Raw genomic sequence first — 18063 nt, 5'->3', positions numbered from 1 at the left:
CAGCCAAACGTGCTGACCAATTGCGCGACAGAGACTACAACAGCATGACTGCAGTAAGGTTTCACTAAGCGCTGTCCACCTTAACTCTCGGGTGGTCCGGTCTGTTACGTTTCAGGTGTCATTCTGAATACTGTCCTTTCGCAGGAAAAGAGCCTTTGTACTTTTTCAACATGAGCTCTAAAGAAAGGTATAAGCTGAGATATACTGCATTGGCCGGGAATCGGACCCGGGCCTCCCGCTTGGCAAGCGAGAATTCTACCACTGAACCACCAATGCCACGTTGGGAAACACTGTCGGAGAAACAAATTAAATTGTCGAGTGGATGTGCCTCTGCAAAGTGGCGCTGAATGACAAAACATCACAACACACGCACGGGATGCCAGGGGAGGCCGAGTACTAACAGAGCTGAGCGAGAGGGCATAAGAAAAAAATGAGTGACCTTGTGGTGGTTACCCGACAGCACCAAGGATATGGTGCACGTCTGATGCGTAATGCATGCCAGGTGATGTTCATCTAGCGAGCAGACATTCTTGTGGGGGACAAGCTCAACAGTAGGAATGTTAAGAGAACTGACCAGTCCGCTATCAATGAAGTTCTCGTCCGCTCCAGAGTCAATTAATGCTGTGGTAGGAGAAGCTTCCCCCGCCCAGGATATCGTACCTTTCACCTGAAGTCGGCCCACCAAAGCGGATGACACAGCCGGTGTGGTTGGAGCGGGCAGTGCCAGCAGCTGGGGAATATCCCTGGTGGAGGAAGAGCGTTGGCGTGCTGGGCGAACTGGACAGCGGGGAATTGTGTGTAGGACTCCCACAGTACAGGCACAGCCACTGGCGTAGCCGGTGACTCCTCTCCGCTGACGAAAGGCGACTGGCTCCCAGTTGGATGGGGACGACACTCCCGACGTCGTCAGACGGCGCTCCGCCGCTGGAGCAGGGAGGGAGGAGTGGTGCCGGAAGAGCCCCGGGAGACTCACAACCTTCTAACTTCTGTTCAGTTGAAGCCATACTAACGCATGCTATGCTTCCAGCATGCCCTTTGTTTTGGATGTGACTCGCACCTTCTGGTGTAACAATCGAGGCATTGCAAACCAGGACACCAGCTTCTTTGATGAACGCAAAGTATTTTTGGGTACAATCCAGGGGTCTTGTGCTCTCACGGAAATGGCTCTGTCCTTTTTCAACATGAGTTGAGATGAAATGTATTAAAATAGACAGACTGCATTGGTCACTCAATCATTATTTCTCAGTTTGCCAATTTCAGACTGCATGACAAAGAATCAAGTCAATCCAATCCAATCCAATCCACTTTATTTATATAGCATATTTTATAAACAGAGTTTCCAAAGTGCTGCACAGACAAGTAAAAATAAAAAGTAATAATCCAAAACTAAAAGAGCATTTAAGAAATAAAATAATAAAATAGATATTAAAATATTAAAAACAAGAAACAAAGCAATAAAAGTATAAAAAATAGAACCAATTACAATAAAAACAAAGAACTAAAAGACACAGGACCATACGACTCACTCTGAGTTAAAAGCCAGAGAATAAAAGTGGGTTTTAAGACGAGACTTAAAGCTTTCGATATTGGGGGCCTTTTTTACTTGGGGGGGCAGAGAGTTCCATAGTATGGGGCCGACCACAGAAAAGGCTCGGTCCCCCCTGGTCTTAAGTCTCGTCTTGGGCACCACAAGTTGGAGCTGGCCCTCGGACCTCAGTGACCGAGCTGGAGAGTAAACTTGGATGAGGTCCGAGATGTATTTGGGGGCCAGCCCATTCAACGCCTTAAAAACAAACAATAAAATCTTAAAATCAATCCTAAAACCAACAGGCAACCAATGAAGGGAGGCCAGAATTGGGGTGATGTGCTCCCCCTTTTTGGTTCCTGTTAAAAGCCGTGCCGCAGAGTTCTGGACTAACTGTAAGCGGGAGAGAGACTTTTGGCTAATTCCAGAGTAAAGTGCATTACAGTAGTCCAGACGTGATGAAATAAAAGCGTGCATGACTTGCTCAAAGTGTTGCAAAGATAAAAAAAGACTTAATTTTAGATAAAAGCCGAAGATGATAAAAACAGGATTTTATAACTGCATTAATTTGTTTGTTGAGTTTAAAATCACTGTCTATTATGACGCCAAGGCTGGTGGCTGAGGGACGAATGTTGTTTTGGAGGGGACCGAAGTCTATAGGGGGGCCTTTATAGTTGAGGAGGATAGCTTCGGTCTTCTCCTCGTTAAGCATTAAAAAGTTGTGAGCCAACCAGGCCTTGACATCCCTTAAGCACTCAAGAAGGGGTGTCAGGGGGGCATGATTATTTTTTGCGAGTGGCAAGTACAGCTGGCAGTCGTCCGCATACAAGTGATAGGAGATGCCATGCTTTTTAAGTACTGCGCCAAGTGGGACCAGGTAGAGGGCAAATAAAATGGGCCCAAGAATTGATCCTTGCGGAACTCCACAGTCAAGCGGAGCAGTGGAGGAGTAAGATCCCCCAAGTCCCACGGCAAGGCATCTCCCTGACAGGTACGACCTAAACCACTCAAGAGCAGACCCCCTGACACCCACACAGTTCTCCAGGCGAGATAAAAGAATGGTATGGTCCACTGTGTCAAAAGCAGCAGTCAGGTCTAAAAGCACTAAAATGGCTGAACCACCAGAGTCAGTTATTAAAAATAGGTCGTTAAAAACCTTTAAAAGTGCAGACTCAGTGCTATGAAAAGCCCTGTAACCTGACTGAAAAGTGTCTAAAATCCCATTCTCATCTAAAAAAGGTTGCATCTGTGCAAGAACACTTCTTTCTAAAATCTTTGAGATAAAAGGCAGTTTAGAGATTGGCCGATAATTTGATAAAATTAAAGGATCCAGACTAGTTTTTTTCAACAAAGGTTCAACAGTAGCCTTTTTACAGAAAGATGGCACGGTACCAGAGGCCAGGCTACTGTTGATGATGGCACACACAGAAGGACCCACGGTTGGCCACACCTCCCTAAAAAAGCGAGGTGGGACTGGGTCGATGGGGGAAGAAGAAGGCTTAAGACCCTTTACCATCTCCGTGATAAAAGCCAGTGACACCGGTTCAAACTGATAAAAACCTTTAGAGCACTGTGTCAATGTGGGCATATTAAAAGAGGGGGGTGATATATTACTTCGTACAGATGCAACCTTGTCCTTAAAAAACTGCATAAAGTTTTCACACGTTTGAGCTGTCCCTTTAAGGCTAGAGCTTTAAGGCTGGCCCTTCAAGGCTGGCCCTTTAATGCCAGAAACAGGTATTAACATGTCAGTCCACTTTACAAAATGTACCGGTAAATAATCCAACACTTATACATCCAATTCAAGATGGCCATCCTTCATAATGACAGTAAAAGTTCACTTGTGGCATTCATCCCACTTTACTGTCGAGCAATGAGTTTAGCAGTTGAAATATATATATACATACAGATAATAATATATAATATATATACATAATATATCCATTCAGATGTAGCGGCCACAGACATGGCCGGTGAAATGGAAAGGCTTACCGCAAAGTTGTTTTCTGTAGGTATGGATATCAAAGAGGGTTGTGAGCATGCAGCTTGTTGACCAACCACAGCAGGAGCCACTGATGACCTGCACCTGCTGGCCCTTTACTGCTTCCTTGCAGAAAGGACAGCCAATCAGGAGGGGACCTACCGTCAGCTGACCAAGTCATATGGCTGCTCATGATTAGGCTGGTGGGAAGACATGGGTTACACTGGCCCTCTAAAGCTGGCCCATTAAGGCTGGCCCTTTAAGCCGGCCCTCTAAAGCTGGCCCTCCAAGGCTGGCCCTCTAAGCTGACCCTTTAAGGCTGCCCTCTAAGGCTGGCCCTCTAAGACTGGCCCTTTAAGGCTGCCCTCTAAGGCTGGCCCTCTAAGACTGACCCTTTAAGGCTGGCACTTTAAGCTAACCCTTTAAGGCTGGCCCTCGCTGGCCTTCTGAGGCTGGCCCTCTAAGGCTGGCCCTCTAAGACTGGCCCTTTAAGGCTGGCACTTTAAGCTAACCCTTTAAGGCTGGCCCTCGCTGGCCTTCTAAGGCTGGCCCTCTCAGGCTGGCCCTTTAAGGCTGGCCCTTTAAGGCTGGCCCTCTAAGGCTGGCCCTCTAAGGCTGGCCCTCTAAGGCTGGCCCTTTAAGCTGGCCCTTTAAGCTGGCCCTTTAAGGCTGGCCCTCTAAGGCTGGCCCTCTAAGGCTGGCCCTCTAAGGCTGGCCCTTTAAGCTGGCCCTTTAAGCTGGCCCTTTAAGGCTGGCCCTCTAAGGTCGGCCCTTTAAGCTGGCCCTGTAAGGCTGGCCCTCTAAGGCTGGCCCTTTAAGCTGGCCCTTAAAGCTGGCCCTTTAAGGCTGGCCCTCTAAGGTCGGCCCTGTAAGGCTGGCCCTCTAAGGCTGGCCGTCTAAGGCTGGCCCTTTCAGGATGGCCCTTTATGGCTGGCCCTTTAAGGCTGGCCCTCTAATGCTGGCCCTCTAAGGCTGGCCCTCTAAGGCTGGCCCTTTAAGGCTGGCCCTCTAAAGTCGGCCCTCTAAAGTCGGCCCTTTAAGGCTGGCCCTTTAAGCTGGCCCTGTAAGGCTGGCCCTCTAAGGCTGGCCCTCTAAGGCTGGCTCTTTAAGGCTGGCCCTCTAAGGCTGGCCCTCTAAGGCTGGCCCTTTAAGGCTGGCCCTTTAAGGATGGCCCTTTAAGGATGGCCCTTTAAGGCTGGCCGCCCCGGCCAGGACAGAAGAGGCCCAGGGCCACTGCCCCATGGAGGACCGGGCGGCAGAGATGGAACACCCTGCGCCAGACCCCCGCAGAGCCCACCCCCCGTATATCTATATAGCCATACACACACACATATATATATATATATATATATATATATATATATATATATATATATATATATATATATATATATATATATATATATATATATATAATTGTAATAAAACTAATAATTATTTAGTATTTAGTAAGTATTTAAAACAATAAATACATAAAATCAGCTCAGACACACGCGCACACCCCATCCACTCAATATGCACACACGCAAGCACACACCGTGGACGTCCCCGGGTGGGGAGTCCGGGGCGCCATAGGGAGCCCAGGGAGATACGGACCACCAAGGGATAGCACCCCCAGATCCCCTCGACCACGGCATCGGGGCTACGGTAGTCTGGAAGACAAAGGAGCGGGCGAGGGGAGGAGGCCCGCACATGAGCAAGCGGAGGGAGCGTGCAGGCAAGTAGTAAGGCGCCCCACCGCTCCGGCCGACACCTGCCGGGAAGCTCACCCCCATGAGGAAGAGCCATAGCTCCAAGCCATGGGGAGGCCAAGCACCAGAGCCGAGGAGTCAAGACCAGCGCAAGGCCACCAACGGACCTCACCATCAATCGGGAGGCCCGACCTCCCCCCCGCCCCGAGAACCAGCAGCGCACCACCCACGTACCGGAGAATCATCCCCGACGAGCCCTAAGGCAAGACTGGGGATGGGCAAAGACAGAGACAGCGATGCAGCAGAGCATAGGACCAGTGGTAGCAGACACCCAAACGCCCGGGAGAGCACCGTCCCCCCAGCAGGCCCGACTCCGAGGTGCATGCCCCCCATCCCCACACGTGAGTGGCACGTTTCAAGGACGGAAGCTGTCTTTGCCCATCCACGTTCGTCTTCCAACTTTCCTGATGTTCTGGAAGAGGTCTGGCATCACGTCTGTGGCGTTGCTTGATCCTCTCATCAGCCTGTCTCGTTTGCTGTAGATCTGGCCGTGTGGTTTGCAGGTTTGTGGATAGAATCGGAATTGTTGGATGCGGATCTGCCTACCAAGCAAAAGCTGGGCTGGACTAGCACCGTGGCTTGCAAGTGAAAACAGTCTCCAACTGATTGCTGAAAAAACAGATTGCCCCATGTTCAATCCCTATGACAGCATTTAGGTCATCTGAGCTTCACGTCACTAGACATCATTTTAGTCAGCTAGGAAAGAACCGTTTCCTTCAGTTGCACAATACTGCTAAGCTTAGGTCCATGGCAAAATGAGATGATTCTTCATGTTTTCAAGCGAGGCCCACGCTTCTTCGGATGTTGTTGCGGGGTCTTTTGTGACCTCTTGGATGAGTTCTTGCTGTGCTCTTGGGGTCATTTTGGCTGGGAAGGTTCACCGCTGTTCCGTGTTTTGGCCATTTATGGATACAGATGGGTGGGTCTCTTTCATGAAGGTCCAACTTCATCATTACTTCATTAACGACCTCCTCAACTGGTGCTTTGATTAAAGGACACATGACCTTCCAGTGTCTGGTCTTGTGCACTTCAATCCCCTTTTCATTTTCACTTTATTTTCCCTTTCTTTCCTGGTGCTCTCCTGTTTTAATACGGGGTGGGTGAAAAGTACCTACAGGCATTCAAATTGGTAAACAAAAACAACTAACAAACATATTTCTATTACAAATTTAATGCAACAAATGATGCATGTTCTTTATTACATGGGAAAATCAAAATGTTATGATGCTTGTTTCAGTATTTTTGTTCCGCTGGAGATGGGGGGTGGAGACAGGGAAGACTGGGCTTCCTTATTAAAACATATCAATCAGATAACGTAAACACCGAGCCAAGAAAAAGTGTGATGATGCAGATATTCTTCAAAAGTCAACCCTCCTGTTTTCCTGGCGCCCTCTTGGTTTTTATAGGTTTGCATATCTAAAAAATAATAATAATAATAATAAAAAATCCCTTTCTGGAAAACCAGTTTCTGATCCACTTGACCTAATGTATCCAGTAGCTGCTAATGTCACGCCGTCAAAATAACCTTTTTCACGAATTTTCCAGAAAATTTCCCGTATTTTCAAACGTTGACATGTGTGGAGAAATGGTCAGTGACTTATATTTCCCACACATGGTAAATAGTAAATAGTTGCATCCAGACGGGAACAGATGACCGGGTGGAAAGGATGTAGTACACAAGGTACACCTGCGTGTGGCGCTGTGGAAAGACACGCAGACGGAACCGCGTGACACGTCAAATGACTTCCACAAGTCATTTTGGAGAATAAGACAAAATATCATTAAAATATTATATTGGCTTGTGGTCAAAGCTTACTTCTGGTCAGGTGACAGTGACATCACCGTTTTGGACAAAACAGCCGTTGAGCTGCGTTTAGAAAAACGACGTTCAGAAATGTTCCCACTCCGGAAGCCATTTTCCAGAAGTCGCACCCAGAACTCTGCGGATGAGAGGCTGAAACCAGGGATGCTCCGATCAGGGGTGCCGGATAAGGGAAAAGTCAGGACAATTCCAAGGTCCTTGACTGCCAGGGGGTCTAAAAATAGCTACTTACTAATCAAATGAGTAATTAGTAAAGGCCTGCACCCCTGCTACTGGCTATGAGATATAAAAAGAGGAAGCATAAAATCATTTCGACAATATGTATCACTCTGAAACTTACAGAGGATGAGACGCCTTCTTGGAGGAGACGTTGGCCAAGCCGATGTCTTCCACGGTTGAAAAAGGCGGCTCATGTCATCTCCATGAGTCTGTACCAAATGAGTTAATAAGAGCCCCACCAGTAGGGGTGCAAGTGTCGTGTGCAGCCCCCCAGGGGCAGAAGACTGTATATCAGTGGAATAGCAGTTGATTGTGTTTTGATGAAATACTAAATCAGTAGGCTTGGACTTGCATTGTTTGGATGGAACAACAATAATGCTGCAGAATATTCCTTTTGATCAAGTTGTGGTGTGAAATATCAATATTGTCAATATTCCACAGTCACTGCTTTGGTCTTGAGGTATTCCAGGAGTGCATCCTCTCCTGTCAAAGACAAGCACACACTATGATTTAGTATGATTTAGTATAATACACTATTGTGTCATATAGCATGTCACTAATTGCCACCCGTCTGACAATGACATTGGATGGTGGTACTGCATATTTACAACAGACAAAAAGAACCTAGTATTGAATTGAATTAAATTAAATTAAATTAAATTAAATTAAATTAAATTAAATTAAATTAAATTAAATTAAATTAAATTAAATTAAATTAAATTAAATTAAATTAAATTAAATTAAATTAAATTAAATTAAATTAAATTAAATTAAATTAAATTAAATTAAATTAAATTAAATTAAATTAAATTAAATTAAATTAAATTAAATTAAATACCAAAGTACTGGGTGATATGAGCATCCAATGCCATAATGTGTACCATAGTGCGTGTCAATATAGTGATATATATAGCACATCATGACTGGTTCAGGACTCTTCATCCTTGGATTTAGCAAACATCAACTGCTTGTATTGTTTCTTGAATTGGCTCATCGTTGTGCATTGTTTGATTTCCTTACTCAATCCATTCCATAGTTTGATTCCACATACTGAAATGCTATGGCTAGCATAACGTAGTCCTAGCATAGAAGTGTTTCAAATGTACTTCTTCCCTGAGATCATATTTCTCCTCTCTTGTAGAGAAGTATTGGATGACATTTTTAGCTAATTGCTTATTTTTAGCCTTATGCATTATTTTAGCTGTTTGAAGATGAACTATATCAGCAAGTTGAAGTATTTGTCATTTTACAAATAAGGAGTTAGTATGTTCTCTGTAGGCGGCATTATGAATTATCCTTACTGACCTTTTTTGCAGTACATTTAGTACAGCTGTGTGGAAAACGTGTATTTTGCATGTTTATCACATGTTTATGTTTCAGATCATCAGGCAAATGTAAATACTAGTCATCAACATACAACTGAATACAAAATGCAGTTTTTAAAAATCCAAACCAACATGGCCGGATTACTGCCATACCTGCTCTCAATCAGGAAATCACTTAAAGGGCCCGCCTGACAAACTGAAGTTGACTAAAAAATCAACTTGAGATCTAAATACTGTATGAATGTAATTGAGATCTATCAGTGTGGAAAAGGTAAAGCTAAAGCCATTTCTAAAGCTTTGGGACTACAGCCAACCACAGTGAGAGCCATCATCCACAAAGGGCCAAAACATGGAACGGCGGTCAACCTTCCCCAAAATGACCCCAAGAGCACAGCGACGGCTCATCCAAGAGGTCACAAAAGACCCCACAACAACAGCCAAAGAAGTGCAGGCCTCACCTGCCTCAGTTAAGGTCAGTGTTCAAGACTCCACCATGAGAAAGAAGAAGAAAAAATGAGTTGCAAGACCAAACCCACTGCTGAAAAATAAAATGTTGCTGCTTCAGAACCTGGAAGACTTGAAAAAAATCCTCAAGCTGAAACCAACTTGGGTTCTACAGCAGGACAATGATCCAAAACACACCAGCAAGTCCACGACATTCAGTCCAAAAATTTTGGACTGGCCTAGTCAAAGCCCTGACCTGAATCCTACTGAGATGCCGTGGCTTGGCTTCGTGCTGGAAAGGACTCCAATGTGGCCCAGAAGACCCAGAACCCTTTCAACTGAATTTGAGCTTTTGGGACCAGTAGAAGAAAAAAAACGGACACATTTTGTCCGTTACAACTCACCAAGATCTTTTCCAAAGCCCGACTGCTTGAAGCCTCCAAAAGGTGAAGCTACATCCGTCTTGTTGTAGGTGTTGATGAACACGGTTCCAGCCTCCAAGTGTTCGCTCACATACATGGCCTTGTTAATGTCAGCCGTAAACACGCCTGACGCCAGCCCATATTCGGTGTCGTTGGCCCTCTGCAGCACACCGTCCACATCCCTGTTATGGAAGAAGACTATTTATTGACTTTATTGTTTTACATACAGTACACTACCAGAGTGCACAGCCCCAAAAGGGTACGTTGGCGTGACTATTTACCCGTCTTTAAATTTGGACACAACCATGACAGGGCCAAAGGACTCCTCTTTGGCAATGAACATGTGATCCTCCACATCGGTGAACACAGTCGGTTCCATGAAGAAACCTGTCAGAAAAAAAACATCATGTTTTAAGATTTTAAATATCTGACGATATTGGTATATGGTCTAAAATCCCTATGTTGTCTAAAATCCATATATGGTCTAAAATCCCTATGTGTTCTAAAATCCAGAAATGGTCTAAAATCCATATTTGGTCTAAAATCCATATGTGGTCTAAAATCCCAAATGGTCTAAAATCCCTATATGGTCTAAAATCCATTTGTGGTCTGAAATCCCTATGTGGTCTAAAATCCCTTTGTGGTCTAAATTCCCTATGTGGTCTACAATCCCTATATAGTCTAAAATCCATATGTGGTCTAAAATCCATATATGGTGTAAAATCCTTATATGGTCTATATATATATATATATATATATGAATATACATATATATGTGTGCAAATATGTATGCAATATACCCTGCAGCCTCTTGTGGTGAGGATGTATAGCACAATATAATCTTTGGCATACAACACATTCTCAGAACACGTTTCATCTACAGTATTTCTTTAAACGGCGGAGTGGGCATGCATGGAGGCGGGGCCATGGGTGGAATCAATTCAAACAGGAAGCACAAATGAAAGGAAATACAGCTGGAATAGGTGCAGATTCTGCCAAATGTAAAAAGTTTTTTTTTTATGTTAAGAGTTATTGTGTGTAGCTGCTCTACAGGAGAAGCATGCTCCACTAAACTAGGCTAACCCAGCTAGCTTTCATTGGCTTCATTGACAGTTTGTTTGTGAACTCGCCAATGGTGGCTGCCTTGACATGTTTAGTGCAGGAGGGGAGTGGTTGGTGCTTCTGGTTGGTGTTTCTGGGGGTGGGGGGTAAAGCAAAAACCACTGCATTCGGGTATGGAGTGATTGATTTGTTTTACCTGGTCGGTCAACCTGTTTGCCTCCATACACCAACGTGGCCCCTTCCTTTACGCCGACCTCACAGTACTCCAGCAGTTTGTCCAAATGGGCTTTGTGATTTTGCGGACCGTGGTCTGTGGATCGATCCAGTGGGTCTCCAATCTTCATCTTCTTTATCTCCTCTACCTTGGAGTTAAGAAACACAAGCAATGCGGTGCCTTTATCCCCCCCCCTCAATCTTATTTTTCTTTGTTGTCCAAAAAAGATACACTACAGAAGGTCCGTCTCTGACCAAAACAGACACCAACCGAAACTAGTTCATAATTATGGACTGGCTCAGTAGCCAGCCCATAGACTGCTACTGCAAGTCTAAAGGCAAATACACACATGGTATGATGTAGGGAGGTTATAGGACAACTTTTGTAGTTTCTAAACTTGAGGCCATCTTGCTAGGTGCTAGCAGGGTAGCCGTTAGCATGTTAGCATTTAAGCTAATTTACTCATGTCTAAAGGATAATACACACATGGCATGATTTGGGGAGGTTACAGGACAACCCAGGCACTTTTTTAACATAAGGCTCTCTTGCTAAGTGCTAGCATGATGACTGTTAGCATGTTAGCATTTAAGCTAATTTACTCATGCCTAAAGGCTACTAAGCACATGTCATGATGTGGGGAGGTTATAGGACAACCTTGGTACTTTCTAAACTTGAGGCCCTCTTGCTAGGTGCTAGCATGATGACTGTTAGCATGTTAGCATTTTACCTAATTTACTCATGTCTAAAGGAAAATACACACATGTCATGATGTGGGGACACTGTAGGACTGCCCCAAACTTTTCAGGACCTGAGGCTGTTTTGCTACGTGTTAGCACGGTAGCCGTTATCATGTTAGCATTTTAGCTAATTTACTCAAGTTTAAAGGCAAATACACACTTGGCATGATGTGGGGACACTATGGGACTGCATCAACCTTTTCCGTACTTGAGGCTTTCTTGCTAGGTGCTACCGCGGTAGCCGTTGGCACACCGGGCCCGAGGTTCACAGCACCGGTGGCCAGTCCATCAAAATTTCCGCGGGAATTTTCTAGTTAAAATTGTTCCTTAACTGGCGTGTATTGGCAAATATTTTTCTTCCATCACTCTTGGTTTTATTGTATTGTTATAAAGTTCCTGTTTTTTTGTGTTGCCCTGTACATACAATTGGAATTGTGGTGTTGGAATTGAGCGCTGCTGTTGGTGTTTTAAGTGTGTGAAAGCACCCTTAGATGACTTTTACAGCCTGGTTTTCCACAACATTCCTGTTTCCAACCTTTTCTGCCAATACTCATCAAACGGGTTCATAACTCACCACACGGCTGATGAATTCATCATGAATGGATTCTTCCACAAAAAGACGCCCAGCAGCAATGCAGTTCTCTCCTTTGTTGAAATACACAGAGCTCATGCCCTAGTAGGGAAAGCAGAACAATTTTGTGATGTATGACGGATTCATATCTTCACTCCAGTGGCGAAACATATGTGAATAATAGACTAATTAACTAGTTATCAAGACACAGTGCAACCAAAACACAAGTAACAAATTTTGACCGAACAAACCAAGGTCGTGTATCGGATCCTATCATATCATATTGAAGTGAGTGTCTATTGACAAACAACTTCTCAGGCGGTTAGCGACGTGTTGTGTTAGTCCATGAGATAAACATGTTAGCTGATGTTAGCTGCTACAATAATAATATCTTATCATGGCTTTTCCCATGATGCCCGTCGTGAGCCAGCTGATATTAACTCGAGAACACGAGAAAATCGTGTTATAACGCACAGAAAAGGGAAAGAATATGTGTTCATGTTTCACATAAGGATTGGGAATGATGGGTAAAATTCCTAAAAAGTTCAGTTCCCCTTTAATATGGAAAATGTTTTTTTTCCCATTCAATTCAATTTTCCTGTGGCAGGATGAATATCATGTTTTTTTATTTCCATAATTCCATTCAAAAAGTTCAACTTTCATATGATATAAATTATAGGCCCCACAATTTGAACAATGTCAAGTATTCAGGTTTTGGTGCTTTGGTCTGGTGAGTATGAGCAGGGGCCAGGTTGGGCTTAGGGTTGGGTTTAGGCTTTGGGCTTAGGGTTGGGTTTAGGCTTAGGGCTCAGAGTTGGGTTTAGGCTTACGACTAAGTGGTTAGTGTTGGGTTTAGGGTTTGTGGTTAAGGCTGAGTTTAGGGTTAGTTTTTAGAACTGAGTTTAAGATTAGATTTAAGTTTAGAAGTTAGTGTTGGGTTAAGGAATTGTGGTTAAGGTTAAGGTTGAGTTTAGGGTTAGTTTTAGAACTGCGTTTAGGATTATGTTTAAATTTAGAGGTAGTGGTTAGTGTTGGGTTAAGGGTTAATGGTTAAGGTTGAGTTTAGGGTTAGTTTTTAGAACTGAGTTTATAATTATGTTTAAATTTAGAGGTAGTGGTGAGTGTTGGGTTAAGGGTTAGTGGTTAAGGTTGAGTTTAGGGTTAATGTTAGACTTGAGTTTAGGATTAGGGTTGAGTTTAGGGTTAGATGTACGTAGTAGTAGTAGTAGTAGTAGTAGTAGTGGTTAGTGTTGGGTTAAGGGTTAAATAGCAGGGCTGCGGCCAGGTGGTCTGTGGAACCCCTCACTCCTTTTTTCACCTTCATGAAGGCACCAATAAAGGCCAATAGCACCCATCCTGAGGCATCTTCTCACCACCTAAGATCCTATTGAACAACCCAGTCAGGAACTCAACTGCTAGCTCTCCTAGACACTTCCATACCTCCACAGGTAAACCATCAGGACCAAGGGCCTTCCCACTCTTCATCCTTTTCAACGCTCTTCTCGTTTCCTGTTTACCAATCTTTTCTACTTCCTGGTCCACAGCAGACCTCTCTTCTACTCTTCCTTCTCCCTCCTTTTCCTTTAAAATACTCATTCCATCTTCCCATCCCACTACCGGTATCCGTCAGTACACTTCCATTCCTATGCATGACCACCCTAACCTGCTGTAAGTCCTTCCCATCTCCGTCTCTCTGCCTTGCCAACCTGTAGAGATCCATCTCTCCATCCTTAATGTTCAACCTAGCGTACAAGTCATCATAGACCTCTTGTTTGGTCTTTGCCTCCTCTACTTTCACCTAGCATTCATCTCTCTGTACTCCCGTCTACTCTCCTCAGTCCTCTCCATGTCCCACTTCTTCTTAGCTAACCTTTTTTGCTGCTCTTAGTCTGCTTTCTTTCCAGATGACACACCAAGTACTCCCTCATCCTATTTGCTGTAGTTGTCCATTCATCTGGAAGCACCTCCTGACCATCCAGAGCCTGTATCAACTCCTGCCTCAAAATCCTACAACACTCTTCTTGTTTCAGCTTCCATCCACCATTTGGTCCTCTTCATCTTCCTCACCATGAGGGTCCTTCTACACCCCCACCATCCTATGCTATCTGGCTACACTTTCACCTAGCACTACTTTGCAGTCACTCATCTCCTTCAGATGACAGCGTCTACACAAGATGTAGTCTACCTGTGGACTCCTACCTCCACTCTTATAGGTCACCCTATGTTCCTCTCTCTTCTGGAAGAACGTAGTCACTACAGCCATTTCCATCCTTTTGGCAAAGTCAACCACCATCTGTCCTTCTGTGTTCCTCTCCTGAATACCAAACCTTCCCATCACCTCTTCATCATCTCTATTTCCTGCACCAACACGCCCATTTAAGTCTTCCCCAGTGACAACTCTTTCCCTTCTAGGGATGCTCTGCATCGCTTCATCAAGGTCCTTTTTCCTCCAACTCCCATCCTACTTGTGGGGCATACCCACGAACAACATTGAACAACACACCTTCAATTTCTAGCTTCAGACTCATCACTCATCATCTAACACTCTTTTTACCTCCAGGACATTCTTTACCAAGTCCTCCTCCTCCATTCCTCTTCCCATCTCCACCATGATAGAAGAAGTTGAACCCTGCTCCTAAACTTCTCGCCTTGCTACCTTTCCATCTGGTCTCCTGGACACACAGTATGTGTACCTTCCTCCTCTGCATCATCATCGTCAACCATCTCTCTACCTTTGATGTCATAGTTCCTACATTCAAAGTCCCTGCTGTCAGTTCTAGGTTCTTGGCGCTCCTCCTCTGTCTCTTCTGAGGGACACATCTTCCTCCTCTCCTTCTCTGACCAACAGTTACCCAATTTCCACCGCCCCCCTGTAGGTGAACAGCACCGATGGCGGTCGTTAACCCGGGCTTCGACCCATCAGGTTGGTTGGACACTGGCTTGTACCCCATCGAGGTACATTTTTGGACTTTTCAAGTCATTTGATGACTTAAAAAATATATTGCAATATGTATCGCAGGGTTAGCAACTGTGAATATTTATGTGCACTGAACACACTGAACTCTAAAGCGAAACCAGGAAAATGCAACCAAATGGAGAGCTGTGAAGCATCGAATAGAAGCGTATTCAAGCGTTGCAGGTTCAATACCATAAATGTGTACATGCTGGTTGGCCTGCACAAACAGTGAAAGTACTCCCTGCCCTGTTCCACTATTTACCTGTTGTTTAATGACAAAAAGGGGCCCCTCTTACCATGCGAACAGCCTTGTCCATATCACAGTCGCTAAAGATGATGAGCGGCGACTTCCCTCCCAGCTCCAAAGAAACTTTCTTTAAGTTGCTGAGTGCACAGCTTCAGGACAGGAGAACGTATCGTAGTCAAAGATTCTTGTCAGGAAGAAGAAATCATGCTGAATCAAGTCATACCTTTTCATGATTTGTTTGCCAATGGGTGTTGAACCAGTGAAACCCAGCTTGCGGATGTCTGGGTGATCAGCCAATCGTTGACCCACCATTCCTCCTGGAAAAGGAGAGCATATTTCATTCGGGAATTGTCAAAATCCAAACCACTGCAGCGATAATGTCTTTGGTGTGGCTGTGGTGTGCAATACCTGAGCCCGGTGCTATGTTGATGACTCCTTTTGGAATACCAGCTTTCACTGATAACTCTGCAAATTTTAACGCCGTCAGTGGCGTTACCTGGATACACGAGACATCGTGAATGCTTGGCAAACTCAACTGACATTGTTTCCTCGCTACATCGCGGTTCACCTTTCACAGACTCGCAGTTTGTTTTTGTTTTTTTTACAGCATATGAACATGCCTTGTGTTCTGCGTCCTTGTGGTGCATTAGAGCAATCAATCAGTGCTCTGTATGTGTGTTATTGTATTTACCACTGTTCCCAGTAGTATGTTGTATAGTCATGTGACCTCCACCTTGTCTTCGTATGTGCAGCCGGCTAAATGTACGTAGAACCACAACAGTGCTGATTGGCTAAGAGAGACCTCTTGCACTAAAATACTCATATTATTTATACTTATTTATACTTTATTATTTGTGAGCGTGTACTCCTACATAAAGAGTCTTCTAAATATTTATATTCATGTACAACGGTTTGATACTAATATACTGGTTATTAATAGTCCTGGGAGAAATTCATGGTAATTAAGTAATTCATAAAAATATCATATCCCCCCCAAAAAATCCAAGAACTTTGGTCAGCGCCCTCTGAAAAGAATTGGAATCGACAATCATTAAGAATCCAAACAAGGAATCGGAACCGGAATCGCTCAAATTCAAACGATGCCCAACCCTAGCTATATGGGTGTTCATTCGACTCACATTTTTATGCCGATATCAGGCCAATGATATCGGTGGGGCCATATTATCGGACATCTCTAATAATAACAGTAAAAATAATGAGTTGCCTACTTTGCAGATTTCACTTATTGCGGGCTATTTTGGGAACCTCTTCTCCGCGATAACGAGGAAAAACTGCATTGTCAAAATAGTCCGAGTAAAATGTCTGGTTACCTGTGCCGGTTTCAGAACCAGAGTGTTTCCAGCTGCAAGGCAGGCAGCACTTTTCCATGCCAACATCATGAGGGGGTAGTTCCAAGGGATAATGATGGCACAGACACTGGAACACAAACGTACAGTCACTGGATAACAACAGCGAGTACAAATAGAAACATTCAATCAAATGTAAATTCTACTCTATAAATCTTACCCGATTGGTTCTTTTTTGGTAAAGGTGAGATTGCGGTTTGGCCTGGCCTGGTTAATGGGGACCGTCTTGCCCTGCAAACAATGGTGTCTTGTTCAAGCATTCTGATTGACGGTGCAGTCAAACCTCGGTTTGCCGTGGGATTTCTTTCGTTGGCCCAGTTTTCGTAACAACATGTGTGACCTATACTGTATCATTTTGCTGAGAACAAGTGCGCTGGACGCCTTGGTATGACTGCTCAATAACGAGCCGTCAAAGATGGCATCCCCTCCCATCAACAAGAGTCAAGTCATTGTCAACGTCATTGATAATTATTATTATTGTTGACTGTAAAACCACAACCATATTTGTGGGTGTCTGGAACGGATACATTGGATTTACACCATTTCCTGTGGAAAATGGATTTGGTTTTGGGATGTTTTGTTTTTTATCGAACTTTTTGGAACGCACGCATGGGGAAGCTGGACACCATTGTGTCATCATCATTGGTCAATTCATCTAATCACTTGTAAAAATGTTACATGCATGCCCTATTGTTATTATTATTATTCATAAACTATTATTTTAATAATATAATAATGTAATAACAATTTAATAATAATAATTTATTATCCGTTTTTATTCAATAATAAATTCAATAATAAATTTATTATTAATAATTTATTTATTAATATTAATTTTAATTAATTAATATTGGTAATTGGTAATTATTAATATTAATTTATTAATAATTTATTATTAAATAAAAAACATTTATAATAAATTATTATTATTAAATAATAATTTATTATCAATGTTTTTTATTTAATAATAAATTATTATTTAATAATAATAATTTATTATCAATATATTATTATTATTAAATATTATTACAACTACTATGCAGTGGTGACTTGACCCCCTTTGCTTTTTTTCCACAGTTATTACATGCACTGGTAATTATTAATTATTAATATTAATTTATTAATAATTTATTATTAAATAAAAAACATTGATAATAAATTATTATTGTTAAATAATAATTTATTATCAATGTTTTTTATTTAATAATAAATTATTATTTAATAATAATAATTTATTATCAATATATTATTATTATTAAATATTATTACAACTACTATGCAGTGGTGACTTGACCCCCTTTGCTTTTTTTCCACAGTTATTACATGCACTAACGTGTAGAGTGGCCAAGAAGTGCAAAACATTACAATTACAGCAGTTGGAGGGGGAATTGACCAAATCCCAGAGTTATAGGAAGTTATG

The 18063-nt window shown here is 43.2% G+C and overlaps 1 protein-coding gene and 1 non-coding gene across 3 annotated transcripts in view; both read right to left on the bottom strand.

Moving 5' to 3' along the window:
- Nucleotides 1-205: 205 nt before the first annotated feature.
- Nucleotides 206-276, bottom strand: trnag-gcc (transfer RNA glycine (anticodon GCC)). Its single transcript has one exon. It is a non-coding gene; the product is annotated as a tRNA-Gly (tRNA).
- Nucleotides 277-6175: 5899 nt separating this feature from the next.
- The window catches only part of LOC131138406 (mitochondrial 10-formyltetrahydrofolate dehydrogenase-like), a 32454-nt gene continuing 20566 nt past the window's right edge, over nt 6176-18063 (bottom strand). The window contains exons 14-23 of one of the 2 annotated variants that reach the window (XM_058087294.1): nt 16804-16874; nt 16608-16713; nt 15685-15772; nt 15500-15593; nt 15326-15425; nt 12077-12175; nt 10748-10913; nt 9771-9876; nt 9472-9671; nt 6176-7781 (exon numbers count right to left, since the gene is read on the bottom strand). In XM_058087294.1, coding sequence (XP_057943277.1) covers nt 7726-7781; nt 9472-9671; nt 9771-9876; nt 10748-10913; nt 12077-12175; nt 15326-15425; nt 15500-15593; nt 15685-15772; nt 16608-16713; nt 16804-16874 — 1086 coding nt within the window. In that variant the 3' untranslated portion in view covers nt 6176-7725. The remainder of the gene's footprint in view (nt 7782-9471; nt 9672-9770; nt 9877-10747; nt 10914-12076; nt 12176-15325; nt 15426-15499; nt 15594-15684; nt 15773-16607; nt 16714-16803; nt 16875-18063) is intronic. The other variant, XM_058087293.1, reaches the window with a different exon arrangement.

The sequence above is a fragment of the Doryrhamphus excisus genome, chromosome 11, assembly GCF_030265055.1.
Source record: "Doryrhamphus excisus isolate RoL2022-K1 chromosome 11, RoL_Dexc_1.0, whole genome shotgun sequence".
NCBI classification, from domain to species: domain Eukaryota; kingdom Metazoa; phylum Chordata; class Actinopteri; order Syngnathiformes; family Syngnathidae; genus Doryrhamphus; species Doryrhamphus excisus.
This window is presented reverse-complemented; position numbering and strand designations above follow the sequence as displayed.